This window comes from Branchiostoma belcheri, unplaced genomic scaffold, assembly GCF_001625305.1.
Source record: "Branchiostoma belcheri isolate BF01 breed outbred unplaced genomic scaffold, Haploidv18h27 scaffold26, whole genome shotgun sequence".
In the NCBI taxonomy this organism is placed as follows: domain Eukaryota; kingdom Metazoa; phylum Chordata; class Leptocardii; order Amphioxiformes; family Branchiostomatidae; genus Branchiostoma; species Branchiostoma belcheri.
In genome coordinates, this window is record NW_017803865.1 from 1,100,594 (window position 1) to 1,115,646 (window position 15,053).

The 15,053-nt window shown below is 44.5% G+C and overlaps 1 protein-coding gene across 1 annotated transcript in view; it reads right to left on the reverse strand.

Annotated features, from left to right (window-relative positions):
* LOC109471892 (probable E3 ubiquitin-protein ligase HERC1) overlaps positions 1-15,053 on the reverse strand; it is a 128,820-nt gene that overhangs the window by 15,373 nt on the left and 98,394 nt on the right. Inside the window, 23 exon segments of the mRNA XM_019771326.1 lie at positions 356-497; positions 815-1,014; positions 1,472-1,602; positions 2,010-2,213; positions 2,425-2,961; positions 3,227-3,470; positions 3,863-4,121; positions 4,629-4,812; positions 5,235-5,423; positions 5,551-5,612; positions 5,872-5,931; positions 6,088-6,311; positions 6,778-6,959; positions 7,379-7,453; positions 7,885-8,057; positions 8,561-8,819; positions 8,822-8,851; positions 9,181-9,386; positions 9,964-10,189; positions 12,227-12,295; positions 13,077-13,214; positions 13,841-14,116; positions 14,599-14,872. Coding sequence (XP_019626885.1) covers positions 356-497; positions 815-1,014; positions 1,472-1,602; positions 2,010-2,213; positions 2,425-2,961; positions 3,227-3,470; positions 3,863-4,121; positions 4,629-4,812; positions 5,235-5,423; positions 5,551-5,612; positions 5,872-5,931; positions 6,088-6,311; positions 6,778-6,959; positions 7,379-7,453; positions 7,885-8,057; positions 8,561-8,819; positions 8,822-8,851; positions 9,181-9,386; positions 9,964-10,189; positions 12,227-12,295; positions 13,077-13,214; positions 13,841-14,116; positions 14,599-14,872 — 4,344 coding nt within the window.

Below are 15,053 nucleotides of genomic sequence, written 5' to 3' on the forward strand. Positions count from 1 at the left end.
TAAAAAACTGCAGAAATATATATATATGCATATGAGCTGCGGATCCACACAACAAGCACAACAAGTGTTTCCTATCTAATGCTCAAAAATCCATGTGAATAAAATAAAAAAAAATACTGCAGAAATAAAACCACCACAAACTTTTTAAGGTTTACTGTAGTACAGCAACTACACACAAATGAAAGCCAACATTTCAGTTCAAATATCATTTATATTATTATGATGTCTATCAGTTTTGGTTGCATACAGTTAGTTGAAATTGAATGCTTCCTGGCAACCCACTGTCATAGGACTTTCTGAGGACTATCACCTCTAATCAATGAACTTAACCTTCTGTATGTGCATCACAACAAACCTGATGAGATGTGGGAGGTGTGTCGGCCCTGTCCCTGGTCTCTGCCTGCTGGTCTGTCCTCCTTGGTGATGTGAACGGGATGGAGACAGTTGAGCCTGGCTGGGGGAGAGTCCACACATGGACACTACCATCACTGCAACCACTACAGACGGAGGGGGGAAGATATTTTTATGTCACTGTCTTTTGATCCAAATCATATTATAAAAGAGCTATCAAACAGGACATTTCCATCATTCCTTTGAGCACAATTGAGCAACAAAAAGCAAGAGGACCCTTGTATTTCTTTTGTTGATAACAAATGTGCCTTAGAATCACCAGGCCATACTGTTTCTTTGGACAACATTGAAGAGGAATCATCTGCATCAGGGAACACCAACCATCACTCAACAGAGATGGCGAGAGATGGAGTTTGTTACTTTAACTACAAACACAGATGGCTTTCATGGCTTTGAGACTTACGTGGCCAGCATGAGTTGAGGTTCGTCCCCTTTCCCCAGCAGGGGGCACCAGTCCATGGCAGTGACCGGGGAAGCATGTGGGATAATGTAGACCATGGTCCAGGTGTCACAGTTACAGCCCCACAGCTTCAGGCACACATCCTCAGCCAGCGTCGCCAGCAGGTGGCCTGTAGGGTCCCAGGTCAGCCCAGAGATGGATGTCTGCAGGGACAATAGGTTTGTTTTAACCTTTAGCACACCAAAATAGTGGTGGTATACAATTGAGTAGCAGACACGAGACCAAGAGGTTGCAGGTTCGATTCCTGGCATTCCTGATGTTGTGTCCTTGGGAAAGGCACTTCACACAGCTTTTCTCACTCCACCCAGGTGTAAAATGGGTGCCTGATTTTGGTTAGGGAGACAAAAGGCAGTGGAAGGAGTGATGGTCTACGCCTTTGAACATCGTGCCCTGGACACAGTGGATTGACAACCCACTACCCACAGGGCCTGAAAAAGGCCATGGAACTACTAGCTCAGCTATGAGAGCTTCCACTACTGAGGATGTTCCAGTCCTTAATTGTTCTTCAAAGACACAAAATTTGAGGGTGTCTGTATGTGCTGTCTTAACGCATACTCTATGAAATACTCAACATTAAGGAGAAAGCATATCAATGCTCACCTCATGTGCCTCAATAGTCTTAATCGCATCCTGATCATACGGATCCTTCACACACATCCGCACCTTGCCGTCCGAGTAACCAATAGCAAACTTTCCGTGCTCATCATACCAGGCAATGGCACACACAGGCACTGGAACACAACAGGTCAAATGCACAATTAAAGATAGGTTTGAGGCATAGATAGGGAGGTCAGACAATATTCACTATTCTTCATGGAGTCCAGGAAAATAAAATAAAGCAACATATAGCGACTGAAATACATGTACATGGGAGGGGCCATACTAGTAATTCAAGGCAAAAATGATCATCAAAGCCTGTTTGTGTTCTGTTTACCTGTAATGCGCTCCCATGGAAAGCAGCCCTATCTGGTTGAAGGGACTACATGTACCCATACATGTACATGAATGTATCCACGATTGATAGATAGAAAAACACATCTTTATATGTATTAATTGTTGCGTGGCATTTGTATAGTTTATTTGTATCTTCTATATTTGTACAAAATGTATGTCTGGAATTCAATTCAATTCAATTTACCTTCCTTCCTGTAGCAGTGTTCCAGTTCGACCCTGTTGAAGGTCGAGCTGTCCAGCACTTCCACCAGAGCCAGCGAGCCGTCCAGCCGACCAATCAGCAGCATGTCTGTTCCTGACAGGCCCCGCCCGTCCAGTAAGCCCTTGTTCTGTGGCCAGGTGATGGCCGTCACCCAGCAGGGCTGGAGGTCAAGGTGTCCACGGCCTCCTGACCAATCGGAAGAAAGGTAAGAAAGGTTTTGTTACAGTAAATATCAAAATGTTCACAGTGGTTTTATTTTTGCAGTTTTTGTGGTGACCTGTTACTACAAAATCATAACAAGGCAAACATGTGTTCTGTAATTCTAGCCTATACCTGAATATCAAACACAGCTAAAAACCTACTACCTACATGTACAAACAACAACCGCCTGACTGACCTGCCACCGACCATATGTTGACCATGTTCTCCATAGAGGCTGCCAGCAGCCTGCCGTTGGCATTCCAGCACACGTGGGACAGCTGGCTGCCCATCAGGTCGTCCGCCGACGTCGGGTCCTCCTCTGACTTGTTGAAGACACAGGTCTGCTGCAGGATGTGCTGCGAGCGTGATGACACGTTCCAGACGCGCACTGTCCCGTCGCAACCGCTGGTCGCCAGAAGGCTCTTCCTCCCGTTCCATACGCACGAAACGACGCGGTTCTGGTGAGCCTCCAGCTTGCTGGCGGCACACTTTGGCAGGTCGCCCGCCAGGTCTGCCGCCGTCTCCGGCACACACCGCCCCTCCTGGCTCTGTGCCGCCAGGCTCCTCAGCAGCTGCTGGGCCGCCCACTGCCGGTGCTGGGAGGACAGCCGTGTGGACAGGCAGCAGGCTGCCAGTGCATTGGCCAGATGCAGGGGGCCTAGTCTCGGTGGGTGCAGCGGGCTGGTAGGTCCAGATGTCGAGGCTGTGTCCTGCACTTTGCTGGAATCTTGCTCTGCAGCAGAACATCATACTATTTGTTTAATGTTTGACCCTTATTTATTCAAGAAAAACCAAATTGGCCTGTGAGCTTCTTCTTATTGACATCAGGAAGGAAGAGGAAAATAACACAAAAATTCAGATGCACATGTTACCCGTGCATTAAGTGGCAGAACATGTCTTTCTGATATAGGACTGTTTGGCCATACATGTAGCCAATGCTATAGCGCTGGATATGGTCAATACATCAACCAACTAAGGTCATACCAATCTTCGCTTACCTAGTTTGAGATCTTTCATCAAGTCATTCATTTCATCATAGGAGTCAGAGGGGGAGAAGAGCTGTCCAGAGGAACCTTGTCTGGTGCCTGCGAGCAGCGACACGAGAGACTGGGTCACAGAGAAGCTGGGGGAGGACAGGGCCTTGTGGTCGGAGCTGGAGGGGTCCTGGTCTCGCCGGCAGGTCCTCTTCCTGGGGTCCTCGATGGTGGAGAGGTTCACACCGGTGGCTGCTGACATCAGTTCCTAACATGGGATCATACAAGGACTGGTCAAACCTCACATCTTCCCTGCAACTTGGTTTGTAATACGCATTTCAATGGCAACAAGTAATCAGTTATACCAGCTATACAATGTATATCAGAATGCATTTCAATGACAAATACAAGAGTCCATCTGTGTTGGTAGAAGTAAGTCATTATGAAGCAAGTTTAAACTCCAACACAAAAAAGACGGGTGCCACAGATTTTCTACAATCCACTGCTCATTGAGTCACGAGTCACGATGTGCATAACATGACATCACAGAAGTCGTGCACCTCTCATTCTTTGACAGACGGGAGTTGTACAAAAATTTGGGTATATCCATTTCTTGTGTTGGAAATTATAGTTTAAACAAACTATTATGTAGCTGCTTACTTGTGTGCAGAGTTGTACCAACATCCTGGAAGCGCTGGCACTGTTGGCAGCCAGAGATCCTATAGCAGCGCTCAGGTACGTCAGGCTGGTCGCCATCCCGTTGGGCGTGCCCGTCCCGTTGCCATGGTGACCAGTGTCATCTGTTCCCATGACGAACTCCGCCCTCCCGGCGGCAGTCAGGCACATCAGACGGACCAGCAGGCGGATGTCGGCCAGGCCCAGAGCCTCAAGTCCTGCTGCCAGGCTACAGGCCGAACCACTGGGACATTCAGCAGAACAGGTGTTATTTCCAATATTGTACACCGTCAGATATCATTCACAAGTCAGGTATGTGACTTATGTGACAGTCATGAATGATAATTTAGAAAAATGATTTTGATTTTGTTAATCCACAATCCAGGATTTTGCCAGACCTTATCCCCATTCTGAGACTGTAATACTTCTAAGGGTTGTATTTCATATTCTGTAAGAATACTCTAGATCAGTAAAACAACTAAAATGATTTATGACAAGGACAACACTGGAATGAGTTAAGACTTGCCCTCAAACTTTCAGCTGAACTCCATCAATGTTGTTCAGTGAATGGACCTGTCAGAGACATGCGACTGCAGCAGAGGGTCATCAGTCAAGTAGCAGTGAACAAGGTTGATGAGTTCTGCTGAAAATTTTGGAGTAAGTCCCAGTTCATGCTAGACTAAGTGTTAGTCCTTGTTTACCAACGCAAACAAGCCTCACTGCTATCATTGCCCGAGTGATTTTCCCTCACCTGACAGACAGCAGTGAAAGGGCCTTCATGACCATGGAGCGAGCCAGCAGGATCTGGGCTGCACTGGTGGTCCTCCGCAGGGCAACCGCTCGGTCATGGGGGTCAAGCAACATTGCCGCCTGCTCTCCCAAGGTCAAACGGCGAGGCCCAGGCAGTCCCAGGCTCTGGCTGGACCTGGGGAGGTCTGTGAAATTTGTTAAACTTTTGACTTAGTTTTCAAAATACATTCTACAACTAAAAAGAAAATCATGACACACATACAAAAATATGAAGCACACATGTGCAATAGCAACATAAAATCAGGAAACAACATGATCTATGATCACAAAACAACATAAAGACACATGTAATTTACCATATTTACCAAACTTTTTATTTTCTGGATCTTTTCTTGCCTTTTTGCAACATATTCTAGTCTCATATGGGGCTGTTCAGCCATAGCCAAAGCTGTAGGGCTATTAATTATATATAACAATTAGGATTTTACCATGCAAATGGCCAATATCCATTCCAGTTTTAGAAAGTAAGAGACATAAGAAATAATAATTTTTATAATATCCTTACACATACATAGTTAAAAAAACAGAAAACAGCAGCACTCAATACCTGGAGAGAGATTGGACTCCTCTGCCATGGATGCCACAGTGGACTTGGCTCCCAGAGGATCACTGTCTGTAAACTGAACTGGGTCAGGGACTACTCGCCGGTCGTTCAGACCCAGGGAACCCATGATGGCCTCAAAACTCTCGATGGCTGCAAACCTGTTCCCTTCCAGATCTCCAAAATCCATCTCATCTGACAAGGAAATAATTATATTATTAAAAATCCATCAACAGGTATTTAGACACATTTGTTGCTGTCAATGTTGTAAGAATTAAGAATGAGCAACAACTGAATATATAAACTTGCCCTAAACTTTTACCTTCATAGCTTCCATCCACTCTTCCAACAAGGTCTGGGGAAAGTTTCACACTGGACGTGGACCTGAAACATAACAGTGTATTTATGTAATACCTGGGCATTATGGCTCTATGCATACATGAATGATAGTATTGATTTGGTATGATATATAATCATGTCACACATTTGTATCTGGGCCATTATGATATTTTGATACTGGTGTTCCACACCAGTCTTTATCTTCAACTGTAACCTTAAACAGCATCAAAAAGTCACTTCCCTGAAATAAAGTTCCCAGCAAAAATAACTACAGTAACTACAATAAAATCTACAGTATACCCACCTGTCAGGACTGGTGGCATCGGCATACACAATATCCCTCTGTGCCCCTTCAGCAAGGTACCTGCAAAGCAGGGCTTATATAAATTACAAACTAAACTCCCATGCATACATGTATATTGTAATGACAATAATCTTTGATATATATCCACTCTAAATCCTATACTATTCTCATGGGAATGAAAGGTACATATCAGTATTGGGAAAATCCAAAGTTTACCTTTCTCTGCATTCCCCACAGAGCAGGTAGTACGGGCTTCCCGTGCCGCAGGTTCCCCCGAACCAGCCGTCGACGTACGAGCCGTTACTCCTGTACCCCTGCCGACCGCAGCTGCCCCCACAGCCCCGGTGGTGTGTGCGCATGTGCCGGTTAAACTGTGAGGTGGTAGTGCCACACAGCTCACACAGAACAGTCTCATCACCCTGCTCAGCCTCCCGGGCATACTGGGCAAAAGGTTAAGACTAGGTTGAACTTCAAGCTTTCAACAGTTTTGAAGTTTTCAACACGTGCTATTAGACTGACTATTGTCAGAATGTCATGCATTATTGACCACCTGTCCACATAGACCAGATTTTCTCATTCCCTTGAGTGGTCTTCTTGGGCAGTTTTGAATCTACTTAACACAACAGGCTTGGTGACATTTAAAGGGGGCTTTTGCTCTCCTCCAGCACAACTTTGTTTTTATGCATAAAACATAAAACTGAGACTAATGATATGTATGAAGACATTCCAAAGTGACAGTTACTCAAGCAACTGGATACATTTTGAAAACCATCAGACGTTTCAGGTAGCATTGACTATGTTTCGTTAGTAACTAAAAGAGATCTGCAGTCAACAGGTACGGTATTTATCCAAAATAAATTGATATGTACATGAAGTGAAGACATGAAATATTACCCCCTGACTGACCTCAGGGAACCAGAGCCCCAGCATCTCCCTCTCGGACGTGATCTCCCGGCCAAACATGTCCTCCATCACCTCCTCGTCGATGTCCATGTCCTCGTCCAGGTTCAACCGGTCGTAAATTCCCTCCCGCTCCCGCCCCGGCTCCTGCTCATCCGCCTCACGGCCCTCGGTCCTACCCAGGAACACTGCAGGGGAGAAGGAAGTTGATTTACCAACATTACATGTACGTGCCATCTGGCAGAATTGCTGATTCTGATGGTAGAGATCCTGATCAAAGTCGAAAAAGATTGTGATTAGGATGATAGAAATGTTATACAGTGTTACTGTTACAGTCTCCCAATCCTGAATGACAATCCACTGATCTACAGTGACATGAATCAAAGTTGAACAAGACTTCATTGGCAAGTTTTTATTGGAAAGACACTACACTGTTAATAGTGCGTTTTCTTCCTCCTGTCTGTACAATTTTAGAGCACACACTCACAAGTGCACATACATCATAATTCCCAATTATCCAACCACCACATCAACATCTGTTTAATAAAAACCTCCTTTTCAGTAACTGTTTGTCTGTTGTTACCATGTTGAGTTCTGGGCCTCTCACCAGATGGATTAGTCGTGGTCATGTATCTCCTTATGTCGGCCATGCGGGGGCGTGAACGGGATGGAGCTACAGGGGCTGGACACACACATGGAGGATGATTGACAGGAAATGTCTTCAAAATTTTCTACCTTTGGGTACACTTCTCAAGTTAAAGTCTCTAGCTACTGAATGGTATATAGCTGGTTTTTGTGTTTTTTTAGTAAATTTGCTCTGGAGTGAGATAGTCACTATATATTTGTTTCTAAAATTTTGGAGGAAGCTCAGGTCTTCAAGCATTTGGCCACCTGATTTTGTTAGACACCGGAAAGGTTTTATTGGAATGACCTTCCAATGTTTATCTGTTGATTTTATGTTTTCTTCCACCCTTAGAATGAGATACACCCACACCCACACACCCACTCACACCCACACACACCCACACACACGCATACATATACACCATCATTCTCACTGATCCAACCATCACCTTCACATCCCTTCTATAATAACTGTTTGGTTGTTGTTACCATTTCGAGTTCTGTGCCTCTCACCAGATTGATTGGTCATGGTCATGAAGCTCCGTATGTCCGCCATGCCCCTTGACCTCTCTCCCATCATGCTCCTGCGCCCAGACAGGGTTCTCTGGGGCGGGTCAGGTCGTGGTTCCTGCCGTGGCTCCTGTCGCTCCTCCGGCTCAGGGCTGTGGTGTTCAACAAGGGGTGGAGTGGTTATAAAGGCAGGGTTTGACATTCATTTTCAGGAATAGGTGCATTGGTAGTAGGTGTACCAGTTGTAATATGTGTAACATTATATGGGTGCAGCTAAATTTTAAAGTGCACAGGAAAATAAATTTTGGCAAACAACACAGACTAAAGTAGAAAGCTAATTACAAATTTTAACCTAGTTGCCTTTCTTCAAATCTCAAATCTACAAGACTTACCGTAAAAACTTTTCAGGTTGAGGATGTCATCTATAAAATTTACTTGCTGGGGCCATACTGTAATTCCTGATTTTTTTCATGGTACTTAAATGTTCACTGTCTTCACAGTCTCTTCTGTACCATGAACATATCATTACCTTTATCAAATCATTAGTCTTTTGCCTCCCCTCCCTGCACTTGCTGCCACCATGAAAATTGTGTCCATTTGCCTCAGACTATGAATTCAAATTTTGCTACTGTGAAGACAAGCTGAATTTCCGTACCTCCTGTCAGTCCTGTCGGATGGAGTGTCCTCCCGAGCAACGTCTGCCCCTCTCCCCTCCTGTGCCTCAGCTCCCTCCGGTCCTGATGCTGCCTCCTCCTCCTCCTCACACGGGTGCTCCACCATCCACGTCGCCAGCACCGCCACACGCCGAGGGTCCGCATCGCCGCGCGAACCAGTGGCCGCAATGGCTCGCTGGATGTGCTTCATGGTGAAACCCATCTCCAGCAGCTGGGGGGCGATGGGCGGGGGTGGGGGGATGGAGACCGGGGGCGGGGGGGAGCTACAGGGGCTGGGCACACAATAATAACGGCAATGAATTGCACTATCCTATTGCTCTTTCCTATCGAGGTTTTTTTTTTGGTGTATCTGCACCTACACTACAGCCTTTTGGAAGCTTGGTAACAATTCAAAATTCTTAAAAGTAGTACCATGTATTGTGTGCCACACAACATTTTCAAAGATAGAACACTGGAGCAAAACAATACTAAAAGAGGTGCAGCACACCTTCCTGCAACCTTGTGGTATTCGGAAGCAGTTACATGTACATGTACTATACTACTACTCCACACAACATTTGATAGGACAATGGAGCAATATCCTGAAAGGAGTGCAGCTAACCTTCCATCCGTGACGGTGGGCGTGGAGGTAGCTGAGACCTCATGGGTGGTGGAGGACCACCGAAGGTCGGTGACGACGGAGGCGACCGCGTCCTAGGAGACAAATATGGTGGGGTCTGTGAGCGTCGTGGGCGAGGGGGGATGACCAGGGGAGGCGGTACGCTTGCTCGCATGTGGGGGGTGGGACCTCGCATTATGCGCCCCAGGCTGCAGGAGAGCAGGGAAGCATATCAACTAGGAGCACTCATTATGCGGTGAAAAATTAAAAAAATTACAGTCAAAACTGCCCAAGAAGATCACTCAGGGGACCAATAGAAGCTGGTCTATGTGGGCAGGTGGCCACTGTGTACATGTGTACATTATGTTTGTTTGAAGAAAATATCTAATAGGTTCACCAAAAAATGGTCACATTGGCCAGGTGGTCCTTATGTAGAGGTGGTCACATTTGACTGTACATTTGTACATGTACATGTATATCAATGGCCAGGTGATCCTCTACACTTGTCACTTGAATGAACATGTACAGGTTTGACTGTATGTTGTATTGCATACTGTGACTGAATGTAAAAAAAAGTCTATTGCAAATTTACTGCCCTACTGGTAAGACATATCTGCAATGTTTGAAATGACTGGCTAAACATGAAAAAAATGTTGATGATAAAAGCATATTAATCTAAAAATTATAGTATGAGCTAATACACCCTACTGAATTGCCTCACAACCAATACAGATGCCAAATGGCTACCTAAGCAAGTTGAAGGTTAATTGCTCATAATTTGCTGACCTTGGCCTGCGCCCGGCAGCTGGGTAGGACCCCGAGCTGTTCGGCCTCTCGTCCGTCACGCCGGGGAGCTCCAGCCGCTCCTCACGCGAGGCCAGCGGTGCCGTCGAGGCGGTCGTCATGGTACCCACGGAGGATGTGGAGGTCGCTGCTATGGAGGACTTGGTGTTCACAGTTGAGGCGGAGGACTCCTGCTGTCTCTTCCTGATCTGATACTCCTCCAACAGCTCTGGAAGGACCAGGGGACGGGTTCAACACATGGACATGGACCACAAGTGGCAGGGAGGGCCAATTCTTCAGACACTACCGGGATATATTTTGTTAAGACATACGTAAAAACTTACCTGCAATCAGATTCAATTTTGACACTGTTGAAACCAAGTAATTGATATGAATGCTTAACACTTGTGTCTTTAGCATGGTTTCCTTCTTGTTTCACTTTCATATTGTTGACATGTCACATGAGACATTTGAGAATGCTTGTAAGTCTGTCTGTAGTGTATATGGTTTCATACATTATCGTTACTGGTTAAACATAATCTATAGATTTTTTGTGACTTACAAAATTAAAGTAATATATTGTGTGCATGTCATTAAATTCATTTATAATTTTCGACTAAAAATATACAGCGTCACGTACAATTTCTAAAAATGAAGTGAATGCTATGTTTCTATCCATTGTTGACTACAACCCTAAATCCAATTCATCAAATATGCAAACAGTGTTCAACATATCTGGCATATAGAGAGACTCAAGTATATGTAATTTTCATATGTCAACATTTAGCACTGTAAACAAAATTGGTACAGTGCGAGGTACACTGGTAAGTTAGAGTGCTGAAGGTTCAATCCTAGCCTTCCACTCCATTTTTTTACTGATCTAACCTGTTTTATGTCACATGCATCTCGGCACAATTGGACTACCAGGGTATGTAATACCATCATCTACAGGACTGTTGTTCCCATGCATCTTCCAAATAAAGGTTCTTCTGTGGATGCTGTTGCTGTTCTACTGTTCATGTTAGGCTAACCTGGATACCAGAGTCTGCAGTGAAACCAACCTGGAGCTCTTGTTTGTTTGTTTGTTTTGCATAGGTGGTAAACTGCCTTTACATTAGTCGTAACACACCAGTTTTGTGAAGTAAGTACAAGCTGTGTAAGACTGGACTGTAAGGTAAACATTATTAATCTCCAGACTCACACCAGGATGGACCACTACTCTTTTCAATAAGGGTGGAGGATCTTAAATGTGCTTGAGGTGTGGCTCTCCTCAAACACAGAACCTCAATACTGGTATTGAGACCAGTCCAGAGAAGGCTGGAGAGGTTGCAGCTGGTATCCAGGTTAATAAAAGGCCTACATGTACCCATGTGATGGTTAAGAGGGGGAAAATTGGTCCGTTAGAAAGAGGAATCTACTCAACTACCATGTCAGTACACCTGAAAGAAGGGGTAACACAGTCATACAAAAAGTACTGTCGTTAATGTCACAACAACAACAGCAGGCAGTGGGATGTCAAACATTACTGCATGAGATGTGACTGCAAGCAACCTCGAGCACCATGACAGCAGGCTTTGCCCAACAGGCTCTTCTCGTGGTTAAACTGGGCAGACTACCAGGCTTAAGAGAGTGTTCCAACTTTGCACAAAGGACTTGGCTAGCAAAGGCTCTCTCAGTTTTGTAACAGCATACATGTACATGTACTGTGCTGAAATCTTCCCAACTCAGAATCAAATGTTGATGATAGCAGGCAAGTTTTTCTTTACCCTCAACAAAATACTTGAGATATTCCAGATAAGCTTGTTTTACTATTAATAATAATAAAGTCAAGCATACATGTACATTCACATTTTCATTAGAAACAATAATTATTCAATCACATTAAAAAATAATGTCATTTCCTTTGTCATTCCCCATCTTTCACAGACAGGTCAGGCACTATACTTCAATTTCTTTTTTTAAAATTGAATGACAGTATAGTACAGTGACTGGAGCTGTGTGTGATCATATATGTGCAGCGTTATGTTACCACTGATACTCTTTTTCAAGTATTGCAAACTGTGGGAAGTTGTCATTCACAAGAAGCTCAAAGAAAGTGGCTAAGGCTTTGGACACAACAGCTACTGTGTGAAGTTGCTTGACAATGTTTATTTGTTTGTTTGAACCTTTGTCTGTTCCTGAGAAGCTGAAAGAATGTGGCTATATGGCTTTGTCAGCAAAGTCCCTGTAGGTCAAAAGTGAACACTCCCTGGAACAGAAGCCTTACCCTCGTGGCCTGAGCTATCATCGGCCTCACTCATTATATCCTCCATACTGCACAGAGGCGCACGACTCGCTGAAAGTGTACGCACATAGCTGGGTGTCAAGACCACAATTTGTCAGCAACATCAATGGCTAACAAGACCAGATTCTAGTAATTCTATAACTGATGGCAAGGTATTTGGTTATTGGTAAAGAACTTTATTATCTAGTGATTTACCGAATTCATGGAAACAACTGAGAGTTAAGGTGTTGGGAATAAACTTTTTTTTTACACAGTTTAAATACACTTTGCATTCAACTGAATGTCTGCTCTACAATACAGTTTTAGATATTGTAACAGTAGGACAAGTTGATGGATTTGGGAATAATATTTGAACGTTTTTTGTATTTTTGATATCTTCAGTAGATAAAACTGAGCAACAGACCTTTTTTCTTCTGTACGTACAATTGCATGAGCTTTAATCTTGTATTAATCCTGTTTTAGCAAAGGCCAAAGAGGACTTTTTTAAAGGCTACAGACTCAAGAAACATTTAAAAATCAGAGCAGCCACAAGAAGATTAGCCCTTATAGCTAATGCATTCAATAAAACAAATTTGGCATGCAACAAAACCAAGTTCAATGTGGCTGCATCGCATGGCCAATCATCCGAACAATCCGCAAACTGCACTTTTGAACAGTTCTCATCATGGTAGAAACAAACTGAGTATCGTTAGGTGTAGTAGAAATTTTTTTGTGCAACAGTTGTTTTGCATGTGGTGAAATCATACAACTCAAATGGGGCCATTCAAGCAGTGGAGATGACGGCTCTGGAGTGCTGCAAACCATGCGACAAGTCTCCACTGAAATCTCTTACCCTGGTGCTCTTGCCCCTGGCCCCCCTCTGCCCCCTGGCAGGCCAGGGTGGACCCCCCTTGGATTGGATCCCCCTCTTGACTCTCATTGCTTGAGAACGGTCCTCTGTTCTTCCTAAAGGCCATGACAAGTTTCCGGCCTGACCAGGAGCCACAGAGGACACACACAGGAGAAACAGGAGAACAGGTTCACACCAGAAAGAGATGGCAAAAGTGGCTTGGGCAAAATGATAACTTTTACATCATTTTAGTACTTCATGATCTCACAATCAATGTCTCTCTTCATGTAACAATTATCACTTGAAAACAAACTGATGAACACTATATTCAAAGTTTTGGATCTACCTTCTACATGTACATCACAATGTCATGAACCTCTGAAGAGTCAAACATTTCAGACAGCATCCACTATCTTTCATCAGTGAGAGAGAATAACAGTGACATTCTCAGTCTCTGATGAAAGACAGTGGATGCTGTCTGAAATGTTTGACTCTTCAGAGAATATATCCAGTTGCCTGACTTATTTTGTGATGTTCTACCTGGATCTCTTCATCGACATTCCTCCTACATCATCTCTTACCTAAATTTTGCCCCAGGAGTTCTTACATGTATATCTGACCCCTCCGATGCTACATTGACAGCCAACTTCAGCAGCATGGTGTAAACCTCTCTATCATTGAGACATTCCGTGACCTATTTTGTACAACCATAATGCTCTACCTGGATATCTAACCTTTATGAATGTACCTCCTACTCCATATCTTACCTATTTTAGTCCTTATATCTGACCCCTCTTCTGCCGCAGCGTTGACAGCCAGCTTCAGCAGCATGGAGTGCGCCCGCTCCAGCTCCATCATGGAGACGTTCCGCTTGACGGGCGAGGCGGTGACGGCCCTGTTCACCATGAGCCGCATCACTCCCCGCATCGTCTCCTTCAGTTCCTCCTCCTGCGAGGGCTCAGCAGGCTTGGGCTGCTGGCTTGCCCCCGTGACTTTGGGCACCAGCAGCATCTCAGCATACTTACCACAGCCCATTATAACACCTGCAAGTGTGGAAATGGACAGAAAACTTGTTTGATGTGAAAAGTAATGAAACAGAACAGTGTCCAGCTATCCATGGCCATGACTTCTTCTTCTTCTTGTGACGTTAGAAGAGTAGTGACTCTGGCACCCATGCTGGTCATGTTCCCATATGCGTGTCCAAAGAGGTTTGAGTCAGCTACTGGTGACAATGACAAAGCTTGTGACTGTGTAGTAGCATGAGTGACCTGTCCACCTCTATATAAGATCCACCAGACCAATGTGACCACTTTTAGCTGGTCCCTTAGATAATTTTTCCCAATGACACAAACATCAAGAATCGTATAATATACCTTTCAGGACACAGCCCTCTGCCTCACTAGAAGACTTGCTAAGCTGACACATTATTTTGTTTGGAGCAGGTGGCCACTTGCATGCTGTGAGTGGACCCACTGATCCACCTACAACTCCTGTACAAGGCTTCACCATGAGTTTTGGTACGTACCCAATGCCTTGAGAGCCCCAAGCTGTAGATAGGCCAGTTGTAGTGCCATGAGTTCTGCCTGGCTGAGGCTGAGACAGCCTGATGACATGTGGGGCCTGGGTCTTGCTGTGGATCTCTCCTCGAACGCAACCTCCGTCTTCTCATCTAGATGTTCCTCACTCTTACTTTCAGAAAAGTCGACCTCCTCACTTTTGCTTTCAGACATCTCTGACGACTTGCTTTCAGCAGACTGTATTGGATCTTTGTCTTCACCATCTGTTTTGTCTGCTGCAGGCTGTGAAATGTGGACAAATAACCACGGCAATTGTACAAAGTACAAAATACAGCATGTTCTACTATGTATAACAACAACCATACCATGAGACTTGTCTACCTTACAAAAGACCATGTACATATAGTATGGGATGAGAATGAGCTTTAATTTATAATTCTTGTTGGTGGAATTTCTAGTGTTT